The sequence below is a fragment of the Mustela nigripes genome, chromosome 16 (assembly GCF_022355385.1).
Source record: "Mustela nigripes isolate SB6536 chromosome 16, MUSNIG.SB6536, whole genome shotgun sequence".
Lineage (NCBI taxonomy): Eukaryota > Metazoa > Chordata > Mammalia > Carnivora > Mustelidae > Mustela > Mustela nigripes.
Window position 1 is genome coordinate 42206795 of NC_081572.1, and position 15711 is coordinate 42222505.

The following is a 15711-nucleotide window of genomic DNA, read 5'->3' on the forward strand; positions in this document are numbered from 1 at the left end:
AGTCTGGTATCCTGGGACGGGCTTAAGAGGTTAAGGAGTGTGAGCATGACTTGGAAGGAGGTGGTTCAACTGTTTAAAAAGGTAACAGGAAGCAACAAGGATGAGTTAGTCTGGAGACTGTAAGCTAGGATGACTTGATACTTGACTTTTACTTCCCAGAAAGGTGATGAAAGAGAATTTGTGGGGCGCCTGGGTGGCTCAGTGGGTTAAAGCCTCTGCCTTCGGCTTGGGTCATGATTCCGGGGTCCTGGGATTGAGCCCCACATCGGGCTTTCTGCTCGGCGGGGAGCCTGCTTCCCCCCCTTCTCTCTCTGCCTGCCTCTCTGCCTACTTATGATCTCTGTCTGTGAAATTAAAAAAAAAAAAAAATCTTAAAAAAAAAAAAGAGAGAGAGAGAATTTACTTAGGAGATACTGTGTTTCAATGGTGGGCTTCCAGGGCTACAAGAAGGATCTGGATTAGACCGCAGAGAATCTCTGCCACTAAGTAGATTAGTGAGACACTAACACAGGTACCTAAGCATTCTTACAGAGCCCTTTCCTTGGAAATCTTTTAACAGTGAGAAGCCCTTCCATCTGGGCTTATGGAGGCGTTCCTGTAGGCCAGAGCCTCCCCATAAACCTCGGGAAGACTTCTGGCTGGAGAGATCTGGGATTTTTAGAACCCTTGAGGTAGGGTCTGAAATGGGTTTCTGGATCCGGGCCAAAGGCAGGGCAAATGTAAGCATCTGGGGGTGGCAGTGAGGGTGGGGCGAAGGGGAGGCACAAGGTGGGCTGGATCTGTCAAGCACGGAGAAATGCAGAGACCAGGGGCAGGATTGTAATGGGCAGGACCCAGTGTCATTTGCATAACTTTGAATAATGAATAAGCCCAGCTCTGGGGCTCCTAGTCGGCATGCTCATCTGCATCTTTATTAAGCTTTATAAATGATTCAGCTCCCTACCCCTTCCCCCCAGCCCCTGCCCAGCCTGCCCCAAGCATCAGGGTAGTTGATTGCTCATTATTTTAGACTAGATTTGTTTCACCAACATTCAGTGAGGCATGGAGTGGGGGACACAGGAGGGAGGAATGAGTCCAAAAGGCAGGCGGAGTGGAAGGGTAGGGGAAGAACAAAAGCAGCAGCCACGGGAAGACTGTGAGCTAGGGACCCGGGCGTAATTCTCTAAAAGGCTCCCGGGGCCGACATCTTCCGGAAGAAGTTTCTTAGATGCCCCGAAATGTGTGCTGGGTTCCAGTTCCATTCAATCCCCAGTTTCCTTCGCATCTGCTGCCAAGTCCCTGACATGCCCCTTGCTCAGTTCCATTGTGGTGTCGAACCACAGAAGCAGCCAAATGAGTACAGCCGCCAGGGAAGTTCTCATTTTTTTCCTGAGGCAGGAATTTTGCTATTTTAAACCGTACCCACCCCCCCCAAATCTGCTACGCTTGCAAGGTAAGAACTGGCACCAGGCATACTAAGGGAAGACAAAGATAGGCACAGGCATACATGATACATGAATTGGTCAGGGAAAAGAAGGCCTGTGCCCACAGAGAGTTCGAGCCCCTCTGAAGGTGAAGGCTGGAGAAGGCGGGCCACCCTCCACGCCTCTGGGTAGGCATGGGAGCGTCACATGCCCTGGGACCTGCCCCGGGGACCGGCTAGAGGCAGGCTGAGGTATTAAAAGCTGAGGCAAGGAGGAGTTGGTAGGAAATGAGTGGGGGAAAGGTAGAGCATTTCTCAACCCTGGCTGCACAGTAACACTACTCAGGGAGCAAAGAAATATGATGCTGGGGACCCACTCAAGACCAACTAAATTAGAATCCCTGAGTAAGAAGGCCCTTAAGCACGGTATTTTTTTTTTTAATATTTCAGTAATTTTTTTTTTTAAAGATTTTACTTATTTATTTGTCAGAGAGAGAGGAGCGAGAGTGAGCACAGGCAGACAGAGTGGCAGGCAGAGGCAGAGGGAGAAGCAGGCTCCCTGCCAAGCAAGGAGCCCGATGTGGGACTCGATCCCAGGACGCTGGGATCATGATCTGAGCTGAAGGCAGCTGCTTAACCAACTGAGCCATCCAGGCGTCCCGCACAGTATTTTTTTTAAAAGCTCCTCAGTGTTGTTTGGATCCTAATTTGGACATATTTTAATTTTATTATTTTTTTAACATTTTTTTTTTTAGATTTTTATTTATTTATTTGACAGAAAGAGGTCACAAGTAGGCAGAGAGGCAGACAGAGAGAGAAAGAGGAGGAAGCAGGCTCCCCGCAGAGCAGAGAGCCCAATGTGGGGCTCAAACCCAGGATCCTGGAATCATGACCTGAGCCGAAGGCAGAGGCTTTAACCCACTGAGCAACCCAGGTGCCCCCGGACATACTTTTAAAGTTATATACACACGCACACATATATAATTATTATATATTAAAAGATGTATAATTTTTTAAAAGATTTTATTTATTTATTTGACAGAGAGAGATCACAAGTAGGCAGAGAGGCAGGCAGAGAGAGAGGGGAAGCAGGCTCCCTGCTGAGCAGAGAGCCCGATGCGGGACTCGATCCCAGGACCCTGAGATCATGACCTGAGCCGAAGGCAGCGGCTTAACCCACTGAGCCACTCAGGTGCCCAAAAGATGTATAATTATTAATATGTAAAATAAAATCAGAAATCTAAACATTGACTATTTGGTATTAGGAAGTTATTGATAATTTATTTAGGTATGATAAGAGTATTGTGATTACATTTTTTAAAGTCTTTTTTAAAAATTAATTAATTTATTTAAGGAAAGAGAAAGTGTGAGCCAGGGAAGGGGCAGAGGGGGAGAAGGAAAGCCCTCAAGCAGACTCCTCACTGAGCACAGAGCATGACGTGGGGCTCGATCCCAGGACTCCGAGATCACCACCGGAGCCCCAATCAAGAGCTGGCCGCCTGACCGACTGAGCCACCCAAGCATCCCTAGAGTAATTTTCTTTTCTTTGAGGGATAGACACTAAAGTATTTCCTAACGAAGTGATAGCCTACCTGGGATCTACTTCAAAATAACCCAGTGAAGGGAAAGGGAAAGTGGGTGGGGGGGGGGTAGATGAAACAAGATTTGTTCAGTGATAACTGTTGAAACTGCTTGATAGACAAAGAAGTTCATTATATTATTCTTTTTACTTGTGTACAAAACATAATAAAGGGAGCTCCTTGAGCCTGTCTCCCTCCATCCCTCCCTTCCTTCCTTTCTCTTTTAGAGAAAGAATGAGGAAGAGAGAGTCTGAGCAGGGTGGGGGAGGGGGCAGAGGGAGAGAGAGAATCTTAAGAAGGTGCCATGCTCCGTGCAGAGCCCAATATGGGGCTCTGTCTCTCCACCCTGAGATCATGATCTGGGCAGAAATCAAGAGTCTGAGGCTTAACGGACTGAGCCACCCAGATGCCCTGTCCTGAGTGTTTTCTATACGCACCAGGGTAAGAACCACCCAGCCAGGCATTCAGCAGGAAAGGGGACACCATGACACTTCTGTGAGTATAAGTGGACTCTAAATGATAGGTGAGGGTCCTGGCCACAGGCAGAGCAGCAGAAACCACTTGGGGGAAATGGTACCTGGCAGTTAGGGATGAAGCGGGCTTGAGTCTCCTTGCCTAAACTTGTCACCTGCTGCGCTCCAGGCTGCACGGGGAGAGGAGCCGTCTAGATGCCGCCCCCCACTTCCTCTCCCCTAAATACCCTGTTCAGGTTCCACCTTCCAATCTGCTCCTCTTCCAGCTTCTACTCTCAGCGGTGCCAAGAGATGCCCTGGGATGGGGAGTGAGCAAGGGCTCTCAGGCTTGTTCTCCAGCCAGCACAGCTTCTGAATTCCCATGCTCTGTGCCCCAAGGTGCAGGGGTGGGGAGTGACCCGGTGGGGGTGGGAGTGGGTTCGTGGGGTTGGCTGCTGGACCAAGGGGAGCCACCTGCCCGAGGCACCGGAGCAAGAAGTCAGCTTCACTCCAATCTCAGTTCCCGCCTTCTCTTGATTGACTCCACGGGAGCTGGACCTGCATCTCCCAAGGCACCCCCTTTCCCCAACCGCCGTCACCACTGCTTCCCTGCACTGTCACTCCCCCGACGGGCTCATCTGCCTCTGCCAGGGAACATTAGTCCAGCTGACTTCATCAAGGAGGTGAGGGGAGGCAACACAAACCCACAGAAGACTGGGCACCCAGGCACCCACTCTCAAGGGCTGCTGGCAGAGCTGTCTGAGCTGCTGAGAGAGTCGCTGTAGCTCCGTCTCATTTGCATATCACTCCTTTAATGAACAATTAAAATGAATCCCAAATTTTCAGTTCTCTACTATCCCTGACATGGACCAACCATTAGCACGTTCTCCACGTGCTCTTCCGAGATAACATCCTGCCCAGCGCAGGTGAATGAGGCCCCTCCACCCCACCCCCATGCCCCTCCCACGCAGAACTCAGCCCTGCCCAGGTCCCCACCCCCACCTCCACCCAGCGGCACCACTGGTTCAGCATCAGGCTGGCTTTGGGGGGTGTTCGATCTGTCTTCTCTGCTCCATTACCTTTCCCTGATGGCCTCCAGGGGCTGGGGAGGGGGGAGACGTGGAGGGGGTCTATTTAAAAGATTTTTGGAATCTGTGCCCGCGCATCACCCGCTGCCATGAGTTATTTCAGCGCCGATGTTTGTCTCGAGCTGATTATTCCAGCCTGAGAACAGGTGGAGCAGCCTGCGGTGGCTTATTCGTCAGCCAAGGCCATCTGTTCCCAACAAGCTGAGATTTGTAGCTGATTTCTACTGGGGAGCAAGGAGTGGGGGCAGGGAGGGAGAGGAAACTCATGTGTCCCCCACCTCCGTCTCAGGGGACTAACTCCTGGATCTTCTGCCATGCCCTTTCTAATACCTCTACCTTCTCATTTTCTCAGAGAACTCACTAGTCACTTGACTTTCTGAAAGAGCAAAAATAGTTTTTCCTTCAGGGCCTAAATCTTCTTAGATGGAGTCAGGTCTGAGAAGCACAAATCCATCCGCCGGGCACAATATCCGGCCACTGAACCATGTCCACCCGCAGAGATCTTTAAAAAAAAAAAAAAAGAAAAAAAAAAAGAAAAAAAAGCTATACAACCATGACGCACATATCCTAAATGACCTCTGGACTCCTGGCTTCTCCTCACCCCACTGCACCAGGCCCTTCACCCACAAGCGGGCGTGAGTCTCCTTGCCTAAACTTGTCACCTGCTGCGCTCCAGGCTGCACGGGGAGGGGAACCGTCTAGATGCTCTCCCCCCCTTCCTCTCCCCTAAATACCCTGTTCAGGTTCCACCTTCCAATCTGCTCCTCTTCCAGCTTCTACTCTCAGCCGTGCCAAGAGATGCCTGCTGCTTTGAAAACGGCTTTCCCGGAGCAAGGGATCTAAGCGGTTTCTAAGAAGCTTTGCCACATTGGTTCCCCCCACCCCCAACCATCGGCTACTATTTCTATCTGTGAAATGCCGGGAAAGAAGCTACTCTTTAAAATCACACTAATATGACAATTTAGGGCTTTCTTTGGTGTTTGGCACAGACATACATCTGTAGGGACTTAAGAAAAATGATCTGAAAACTTTATGAGTAGAGATACTTCATCTATAACCCACATCCTCAAATAAACTTATTCTAATTTTTCAAAAGATTTTACTTATTTATTTGAGAGAGAGAACGTGCAGGAGCAGGGGGAAGGGGCAGAGGGAGAAACAGTCCCTCTCCTCCTCCAGCAGAGAGCCCTCTATGGGACTTGAACTCAGGACCCCCAGGATCATGACCTGAGTGGAAGGCAGATGCTCAACCAACGGAGCCACCCAGGCACCCAGCCTATTTCTAATTTTTAAGGCGCCTTCTGGGGTTTATCTATTTATCTGTGTTTTCACATGTACTTTTGTCATAGGCACATGTCCTCTTAAGAACCCATTCATAGAGTTGTAAGACCGCCTCACTTTCTAGTTGGTTCTCTAGTCTTATTTTGCCAGTTCCTGGGAGCAGAAATTCATTTTCTATTATTCAGTCTTGCCCTGTTGGCTCAGTATGTGGCCTACCAGAAAGAGCAGCTTCCACAGAGGCGCTCTAGGGCTTTCAGAGGCTGGCCGCAAGTTCTGTGCTTCTAGAAACTTCCAGGGCAGTGCCACTCCCTGGGGTAACTCTTCCTTGCTCTCCCGAGGATAGTACTCCTACGGGGGATGGAAGCAGCCCTCAAGAAAAGGTGCCAACCTGCCACTGCCACCTGTCTGTCCCCAGGACTAAATATGAGCCATAAGGCCTATTTCCCTGCACACAGTTTTGCATTTGCCTGATTACCAGTCATTGATCTGTCTTTCAGAGACATAATGTTTCCAAGGCTATTGGCCGCATCTTCTCATACCAGAATGTGTGTGTGTGCGTTTTTAAACTCCTTTTTTGATTCTCTGCTTTCAAATTCCCTAGCGTCCTCTTTTCCCGAAATCCATTTGCTTCTTTTCCTAATCTAGTCAGATCATAGATGTGGCACAAAACATATAAAAATTTATTAAAATGTGGAAACTCTTTGACTCTTAAGCCACCTCAAATAGAATTTGTCTGGATGGTGTTGAACCTTAATATCCTTTTTGAGGTTTTTTTTTTGTAAAACTGTCATTGCTGACTTTTGATATCTAAAGCATATTCTATCTGCACATTTAAGTATTCCACTGGGAGATTTATGTCACTGACTTCAATTGTAAAGCACACATCCCTTTTGGAATCTCCCTCATGTATATGACCCATCACTGGGGTTTACACTACAAAAGACTCAATTTCTCTGTGAAATTCCTTCTAAACAAATCTAGCATCCTTGTTAACTCCAAAATGACTATTGGTCTGGAAATTACTCCTCCCAGATCCAATCCCAGAGAACGGTCTGGATTTTTCCATTATGCTGTAATGAAATTAGACTGAGGGAAATATAGCTTAACATATGCATTCCGGGCCATGTGGAGCTGTTACTCATATTGTTGGCACCATATGCACGAAGCACCGAATGTGATAATGTATGGAGGGTGCTCTGAAAATTGTAAGGAGCAACAGAAATGTAAGGTTGACATTTCCCCCCAAAATGCCAAGAAGTGTTTCCTTACTTAGGCCAAGCTTTGCTGAATACCAGGCACACAGCGATTAAAGATGAGGAACATGACAATGATTCCTGGGACTCTCCCGTCTCCCTTTTTCCCCTGACAAGGCCAGAAGAGCTGGGAGACACCTGGCCCTTTGCTGGAACCAAGCTGTTAGGACACACATCCCCTCTTCGAGCCTCAAGGAGAGGACACTGCATGGTTATGACAAAGGTTGGAAGACATAGCAAATGCTCAGCAAATGGGAACATAATAAGTAGGTGCTCAGCAAAATGGGAATTATTGTTGATTTTTTCATCCTTCTCATCCCTGTTTCACAATGACAGGGGGGAAAGGGCACCCTTCATTCCCAGCTTCTGCCAACGACCTCCAAGAGCCCTCAAAGAGGCGGGAAAACAGTACGTCGGGCTGAGGGAGGAGACGGGTCCTCACGCAGAGGGAATCCTTGAAGGGTAAGGCCGATGGGCTCGGCCCCAGTCAACTGCTTTAAAAACATTTGGAGGAGGCCAGCGGCTTCCTGGCCTTGGCCTCCCGGAGGTGCGGAGGTGCCCGAAGACCCTTCAGGCGGGGGCGGGGTCCCGGTCATGCAAAGGTCATATGAATATGCTAATACACGGCTCCCAGCGAATGGGAGGGCGCCTTCCCGGACTGGCAGAGCTTGCGGGGTGGGACCTAGAGGACGCGAAGAGGACGCGGAGGTTTCTCTGGTCTGCTGGACAGGAACCAGCTCCAGACAGACAGACTCCCACCGCTGGGGTGGCAGCCAGAAGCAGCAGCAGCCAAGGACAAATGACCATAGGCTGGTCTGGAATGTGTTGCTATGTAGAAGGTGAGGAAGAGTTTCAGCCTCCCTGAGAACCAGCTCAGAGGAAGTGAAAGGGGAACAGAAGGATGATGGTTAGATTTAAGGCAGCACTTTCTCCCAAGGATGACAGTGGGGCCCTTTGTTCAGTGACAAGGAAGGCAGGCTGTGGATTCAGCCTCCTCTCTCCCACCTGGGAGCCCTTGGGAACCCGGCTCCCTCTAGTCCCACAGGGCCCAGCGTGGAGGACAGGAATGCATGATTGACTTTGAAAAGTCCCCACCATTCAGGTAGGAGATCCTTTCCCCGCCGTGGGCCTCCTGGGCTCTTCGTGGAGGATGAGGACAGCAGAGGGCTGGCTCTGGGGCCCGGAGGGGAGAGCAGCAGTCATGGCATCTCTTGCAACACGCTCACCGCCAAATTGATTCAAATTGGCTTGGATATGAACATATGATTAAAGGAGCGGCGTGATTCATTTATCAGGAGAGATTAAAGAGCGGCATCTGCGCAGCCTAGCTGGGGGACAATTAAGGAGCAAATCGCTAAGTGTCTGTACCACCAGGCATGGGGGCGGGGCAAGGGGGGGGCCACAACTAGGATAATCTGCCAAGGGGACACAGAACAAAAGGAGGTAGTTCAGGAGTAACTGTGGGCTGCTATCATCTCTGGGTATTGACCGGGTACCACGGGGAGCCTCGCTGGGCTTTGGTCCTCACCTCTCATCCAGGAGTCAGCAGTCCTGAGGGTCTGAAAATTGGAGAGGAGAGAATGTCGAGGCACCTTTGAGCCTGGTACAGGCATAGATCTGCTGCCTGTTTTGCGAGAATCCTTTATATCTTAGGGACCAGAGTTGGCATGAGTGTACAGGGGAGGGTGGGAGCTTATAGAGCTCTGAAGGCACACCCAAAAGGAAGTTGGGCTTTGATGGCCCCCTGCTCCCGGACTTCTCTGGGGAGTTGGTGCTGAGGGCATGGCCTTGGTCCCAACCTGGAGCCTAGCACCCTGGGATAAGGGACTTTGCTGCAACTTGAAGTGTTGGTCATGAGAGGCTGTGTCAGGCTTCCTTAGGCAACCTGTGGAGATCCCTACCACCACCTATCTTTCCCTGCCTCAGGGCCTTTGCTTAAGCTCTTCTTTTTTTCCAGTACACCTGTGGAAGTACAAGCCTTTCTTTAAGCCCCAGCTCAAAATACCAGCTTTTAGAAGCCTTCCCATCCTCCTCCACCTGAAACTCCTCTCCCAAAGCAACTTTTTTCTCCTTCTGTTAGGTCTCATGTAATTATTTCCATGTGGGTCTGCCCCAATCCATGAGCCCCTAGACGACAAACACTATGAATTACATCTTTCTATTCACGCAAAACTTGCACATACATATTAGTAGGTACCTATTTTGTATGTCTGTCTTCTCCACTAGAAAATCTACTTTACGAAGGAAGGAAACTCATCGATCCCCAGTACTTAGAATAGGGCCTAGGTCACAGCAGGCAGTTATGAAATATCTGTTGAGTAAATGAATCAATGAATAATATAAGCTTTCAGACTTGAGCAAAGCCCCCTGCCCCAGACTACTGTTGGCATCAGTATATACTGATGATGGTCTTTCTGGTTAACCAAAGGCCCAAGACAGTGTGGATCAACAGAGTTGGAATCTTATCTGCAGATGGGAGGGTTGGGGTCACAGTAGCTCCTGGGAGAAACAGAAAATGCACCCACCTATTTGAAAGCATGAGTAAAAGATGAATATGAGGAGACAACAGTTAAAAAAAAAAAAAAGTAACTTTACTTTTACTACCTTCTCTACTCAACCAGGGAAGGGGAAGCAGTGGAGAGAGGAAGACTCTTTCATTCAAGATGGACCCATTTTATACTCCTCTCCCAGTCATTCTGGAGGACTCTCCTCCCTCCTTCTCTTTCTTGACCCTTTCTGGATGGCTGACATCACCAGAGCTTTGGTGTTAGGACTGTCTCATACCCTTTTCTGCCTTCCTGTACAAACCAGGGGAGCCTAATTGACCAGTTATAAAAGAAACTTTATGGGTACAGGGATTATAACTGGTCACATTACAGAAGGTAGAGGAGTAGGAGGAGTCATTTGTTTTTTGCCCTTTTGCAAGAGCTGTCTCTTAGCTGTCAGTGAGGAGACCAAGCGTAAATGGAGGCATGAAGGCAGAGACTGAACAAGGTAGAGAAGCCAGAACTCTCAGCCTACTCAAGTTGCCCTGTGGCCAATGGGGCTGGGGGCCAGAGGGAGTTCTGCCATGTTTGGTCAGAAAGTCTTCTTTGGGGGGGCGCCTGGGTGGCTCAGTTGGTTGGACGACTGCCTTTGGCTCAGGTCATGATCCTGGAGTCCTGGGATTGAGTCCCACATCAGGCTCCCAGCTCCATGTGGAGTCTGCTTCTCCCTCTGACCTTCTCCTCGCTCATGCTCTCTCTCACTGTCTCTCTCGCAAATAAATAAATACAATCTTAAAAAAAAAAAAAAGAAAGTCTTATTTGGAATGACTAAAATTAAACCTAAAACTTTTTTTCTAGTAAGAAAGACTTGCTTCCCTCAAACAAACAAAAAGTTGTCTGTAATTGGTGAGATTTAATAATCATAGAGAGCTCGGGCGCCTGGGCGGCTCAGTGGGTTAAGCCGCTGCCTTCGGCTCAGGTCATGATCTCAGGGTCTTGGGATCGAGTCCCGCATCGGGCTCTCTGCTCAGCAGGGAGCCTGCTTCCTCCTCTCTCTCTGCCTGCCTCTCTGCCTACTTGTGATCTCTCTCTGTCAAATAAATAATACATAAAATCTTTAAAAAAAAATAATCAGAGAGATCTCAACATTTCTGAGCGGAGACCAGGAGAGGATGCGGCAAGGATGGCTCACCTGATTACAGTTTGCAGGCTCTTAAAAGGTGGTGTTTGTCTTTCTGGACCAACCTTCTCATCCTACTAGCTTTGCCTGCCCCAAATGACCTTCCAAAAAGCTCTGAGTGGTACTGGTCTGGTGTGGGAGTAGAACAGTGACCCAGGCGCTTCCCCCCCGGTCCCCACAAGAATCCTCTGTTCCCCAGGGACCACCCAGGACTTTACCTGAGCCTGAAGGAACAGGCAGGAAAATTGGCAGAGCCAGGAGGAAAAGGACATTTATTTCCATACATCAGGTAAACGGGGAAGAGAGAGCACAGCCCAATGAGTACAAACCAATTGCAGGAGGGGGGTGGGGGGGACAGCGGATGGGAGCGGCACCAGGCACTGCCCTCGGGCCCCCAAGTCTGGTGGCATTGGCGGGATGACCTTTAGAGTGGGGGATGGGACTGTCGGGCCACATGTGGTCCTGTCTAGGGTGAGTGTGTGGGGACAAGACAACTGGAAGAAAAAAAATGGCTCCGGCTCAGGACACAGGTGGAGGCTTGTGTCTAATACACATCACTACTGACCCAAACCCCCATCTTCAGTTTTTCTCATCACAAGCCCTCCACCTGCGGCCTTCCCTCTCCAGCTGGGCTTATGGTCCAGGCAACTATGACAGAGCGGCAGGGAAGCAGCGCTCGGATAGGCCCTGACCTGGTGTGGGTGGAATGGGTTTAGTCTTAAATAGGTCATTGCACTTAACACACTGATGAGACAGAGGGGGTGGGGCATGAATGTGCCGGATGGTACCAAGGCACCCCTGTCCGTGCAGGCTGGCTCAACCCATACCCAGAAGCACCTGAGAGCCCCTCCCCAGGCTGACCGAAGAATCCGGCTCCTGCTCCGTTCACCGGTCTCTCCAGCTGCACAGAGAAAGGACCGCTCTCGGAGAAGTGGAGATGAGATTCCCCTAGTCATTCCCGCAAACTCCAGCTGCCATCACGGCCCCCTCCCACTCTCAGGGATGCAGCTGTGATGGAGAGGTTGGGTATTTAAATTAAAAGTAAAAAGACAGCAGGCACTGAGAAGAGAAAGCCCTCACCCCAAGCCGGGGGCTGTGGGGAGGGGAGGCAGTAGGGAGGAATGGCTGTTCCTGCCCCCGACTCGTCCCCGTGGACCCAGCAACCTAGAGTGTCCCAGCAGGCAATGTGTCCACCGTCCCTGAGCAGGGGGCTGAGATGGAGGTCAGCTTGCTGGCTCCATGCCGTGCCAAAGCCACCTGCCACTGCCCACAGAGTGTGGCATTTTGGAGGCAGAAGGAGCAAAAAGTTCTCTTTTCAGGAACTCCTCTCTGCTCTGCCCACCCCCCCACCTCGTCCATGTGGAGATGTCAGACACCCGCAGCGTGGAAAGCCCCCCAGACCTGGGGGGGGGAGGGTGTTTCCCATGCGGATCAGCAGTCTGGTGGGGGAGACCTGTGCCCTGCCACTCCCTGGGAGAGGCGCCGTGGCAGCAGAGGCCCGGAGGGTACAAGAGGTACAGACCACTCCCCTGGGCTATGCGTTGGTCTCTGTCGGTCTGGCCTCTGTGTCGCTGTCACTCAGATAGTTATGGGAGTATCGTGGCCTGGAGGTGCTGTCCAAAGGGTCGTGCTCATCATCTGACCGGTCAGGGGCAAGGGACTTCCAGTAGCTGGTAGGGCTGCGAGGAGAGAGGAGCAAGGTCATGATGGAACGATGCTCTTAAACCTTCAGCACCAAAGCCCTTGGGTCTGAGGAGGCTCCCACAACCCCGCCACAGCATTCCTCAAAAGCCACAAATTGAGAGGTGACTCCAATCCCTCACTTCCCCGGAAGATACGCAGAGTAGTGAGAGAAAGGAGAGCATTGTCTGGATTCCAAAAACCTCTGAAAGTCCCTGGAAAGTAATGCCGTAGAGCTGTAGGTCTCAACCTAAGAATCGGCAACAGACTCCTGTGTCCTTCCCCTTGAGAAATTTTGATTTGTTAGCTTTTGGGTGGAACCGAGGAATTCTGCATTTTCAGTTCTTCCCCAGAAAACTCCGATGCTGGTGGTCCATGGGCCACACTGGCTTGGAGACTGCGGGTCGGTAACCTCACCCCCAACCATGATTCCTTCTGAGAGGGAGGGTCTTTCCCCACTGGATACTCCCAGACCTTAATCCTTTCTCTTCATTGTTTTCCTAAGGACTGTGAGCATTTCTGCCCTTGACCATGGCATCATCTACTCACCGCAAGAGAAGGAGGGAGGCTCAGGATGTAGGGACTGGCTAGAATTCTGCTTCGTGGTGGCATAGTCATCCCTTTCTTGGTACCATAACCCAATCCTACAGAGTTTTCATCAGGCCTCCAGCTTCCTCTCACCAGGATGGGAAGGATAATTATCCCCTGGATGGGGCAGGCTCATGGCATTGAGCAAGGACAGAAACCTCTTGCTGCAGTTATCTTTTTTCCTTCTCTCCCAAAGCCTTAGAGACGCCTGCCCTCGCCCCTCCCACCTCCGCTGCCTTCACTGGTTCAAGTGCACTGGAGTTTCAACACTGAACAAAATGCAGCCCAGACTGTGCCCCCCCCCCCCCCGCTCAGGGCCCTGCACCCAGAGTCCCTGCTCAGTATGCTCCCAGGGACAGAGCTCTGCCTCCCCATCCTAGAGAGCTTTCCCTAGAATAAACAGGAATTCCGTGATCCCTCTGCCCCCAACTCTGCTTTAAGAATCCGATGGGGGACCTTGTTTACTGGCCCCTTGGAAGAACTTCCATCCCCAAACCGAAAGGGGAGGAAACAGTGTTCTGCAAGACCCACATTCTTAGCTTTTCCAACTGTGTTCGGAGGATAGGGTTTGGCTACGGAGTACTTCCTGTGTGTGACACTGTCCCGGGCACTCTGGACACCCATCTTACTCTTCATGATAACCCTATGAAATGTCACCAGGAAGCTGGTTCAAAGACAGAAAGGTTCTGGCTCAAGGTCACATAGCCAGTATGGAAATTTGAACGTGGACTCTTAGACCTCAAAGCCTTTTGCTGACTCCAGCCTGCTGCTAGATGGGGTGACCTGAAGAGAAAACACAACCAAACCTGAATGTTCCCTGCCCTCCTGGGTGAGAGCCCAGGGAGTATGTAAAGATAGGCCTCTCTCTCTCTCTCTCTCTCGCTCTCTGTGTCTCCCCGGGGAGAAGGAAGAGCCTGATAGAATACATGTTCAATTATGCAGAATGGTTCAGGAATGGGGCAGTCTGGTTAATAGTTATCCTATTTCTCATGAATGTATTACCATTTTTAAAGGAATCAGAATAGCACAAAACACATTTAATACAAACTAGACTGAACGTAAATGAGTCTTACTTTGATGGGCCAAAGGCACTTAAGGACTCTAGGGTGTCTCAGGGACAAAATTATAAAGCTCAATGATGACTGTGCAACATAGAAAAAATTGGGGTTATTTTAGCTTTTGGGTTGAATTCTAAATTAGTGGGAGCCTGGTTTTATTTTCAATTTTTGGACAGAATTTCTGGGCACCCAAGTGCGAAGGTCTGCTGTTGGGCAAAGGACTTTGTGGAAAAACAGTAGGGTTATTTTGCGGGGGGCGGGGGGCGGGGAGAGGGGGCTAGGCAGATGCCAGGACTGCGACCCAGATGCCGACGGGGCATTGCCGGGTAGGGCCAATCTGAGCTCTTTTCCATTCTCGCACCTCTCCTGAGTTGGGCTGAGGCCCCCACTCCCACATTCCTGTGATTGCCAAGCAGACAGACGCCTGGATAAATGACAGCCAGGTTCTGATACGGCTCCATCTGAGTGCTGGGCAAGCGGCAGAGGTAGCCAGAGAGGTGAGCCAATGCCATGCTCCTCTGCCCTGCTCCGAACCTAGGTAGCCAGGTGTGCTACAAGCCAGGCTCCTTTGTGGCCTCTGGAACCACAGCTGTAGAGTCAACAGCCAGCACCTTGCCCCCTCCCCAGGGCAAGAGTCAGGGCTGGCAATGTGAAAATTTTAACCAAATTGTTCAAAAAGCTTTCCTCCCCACAAGCCAGCTACTCCTGCACAACGCTGTCACAAACAATTTGGTGTATGAGCTAATTTCTGCTGGGTGAGCCCAGGGTGGCAGCCCCCTCCCCTTGCCTTTGCTGTGGATGAGCTCGGCTTCGGAGTTCTCACTGGGCCCCTTTGCCAGATGGGAAGCTAAGCCACTGCTCTGCTCCTGGCCCCCATGCTTGGCAGTTTAACTACCCAAAGCCAATTCACACTGAGCCCAGCCAGGCCCTCCCTTCCCCGGCCCTTCTCTGGCGGGCTCAGTATTGGCCCGCTAGATTCTGGCTTGGGGCCCACTCTCCCTGCTGTGAATCTGATCCTCTTGGGTGGTGGTGTGTAGGGTTTCGGAACTACTCCTGCTTTCCTGGTGGACAAGAGGAACTGTGCAGGTGGCTGGGGCAAGAAACAGGCTTTTTTGTTGTTGTTCTTGCTGGTCATAGGATCAAAAATTGGACTGAGGCTGAGAGCATTGGGTCTGAGGCTGGGTGGTGTACGATGCCCAGCTAGGCCTGCACCTCTCTCCCTTTCCAGGCAGGGGTGCAGTACCCAGAAGGGCCTGGCCTACCAACTGACTTCCTGTGCTGGGGGAGGAGGGCACTCGGCAGGGCTGCCAAGGGGAAGGATGAGGCAGTAGACTTGTCTTTTCTGACAACAGCTTCCTAGTGCAACCCAGATGCTCCCTGCTCTTCCCAGAGCACCCTGCAATCATCAGCCACATGGGGGAAGCGACAGAGCCCATGCTGAGCCCAGGGGCTTGGTGTCAGAGCAGCTCAGGGTCTGGGGATTCTGAGACGGCCATGAGCCTGGTCTGGGTTTAAATTCTACCCTCTCTGCACCATCCCATCACCCATCTCCAAATCGCTGCAGGTAACATTCACTCCTACCTGTCCATTTCTTAAAACGTAATTGATCCCTTTGGAGAGGATTCTGCCCAATCAGTGTACCTGCCCGGGTGCCCATGGCACG

At 50.8% G+C, this 15711-nt stretch overlaps 1 protein-coding gene across 9 annotated transcripts in view; it reads right to left on the minus strand.

Moving 5' to 3' along the window:
- Window positions 1–11686: 11686 nt before the first annotated feature.
- MYO18A (myosin XVIIIA) overlaps window positions 11687–15711 on the minus strand; it is a 93596-nt gene continuing 89571 nt past the window's right edge. For all 9 annotated transcript variants that reach the window (XM_059378830.1, XM_059378837.1, XM_059378835.1 and 6 more), the window contains one exon: window positions 11687–12401. In XM_059378830.1, the coding sequence (XP_059234813.1) occupies window positions 12257–12401 (145 nt within the window). In that variant the 3' untranslated portion in view covers window positions 11687–12256. The remainder of the gene's footprint in view (window positions 12402–15711) is intronic.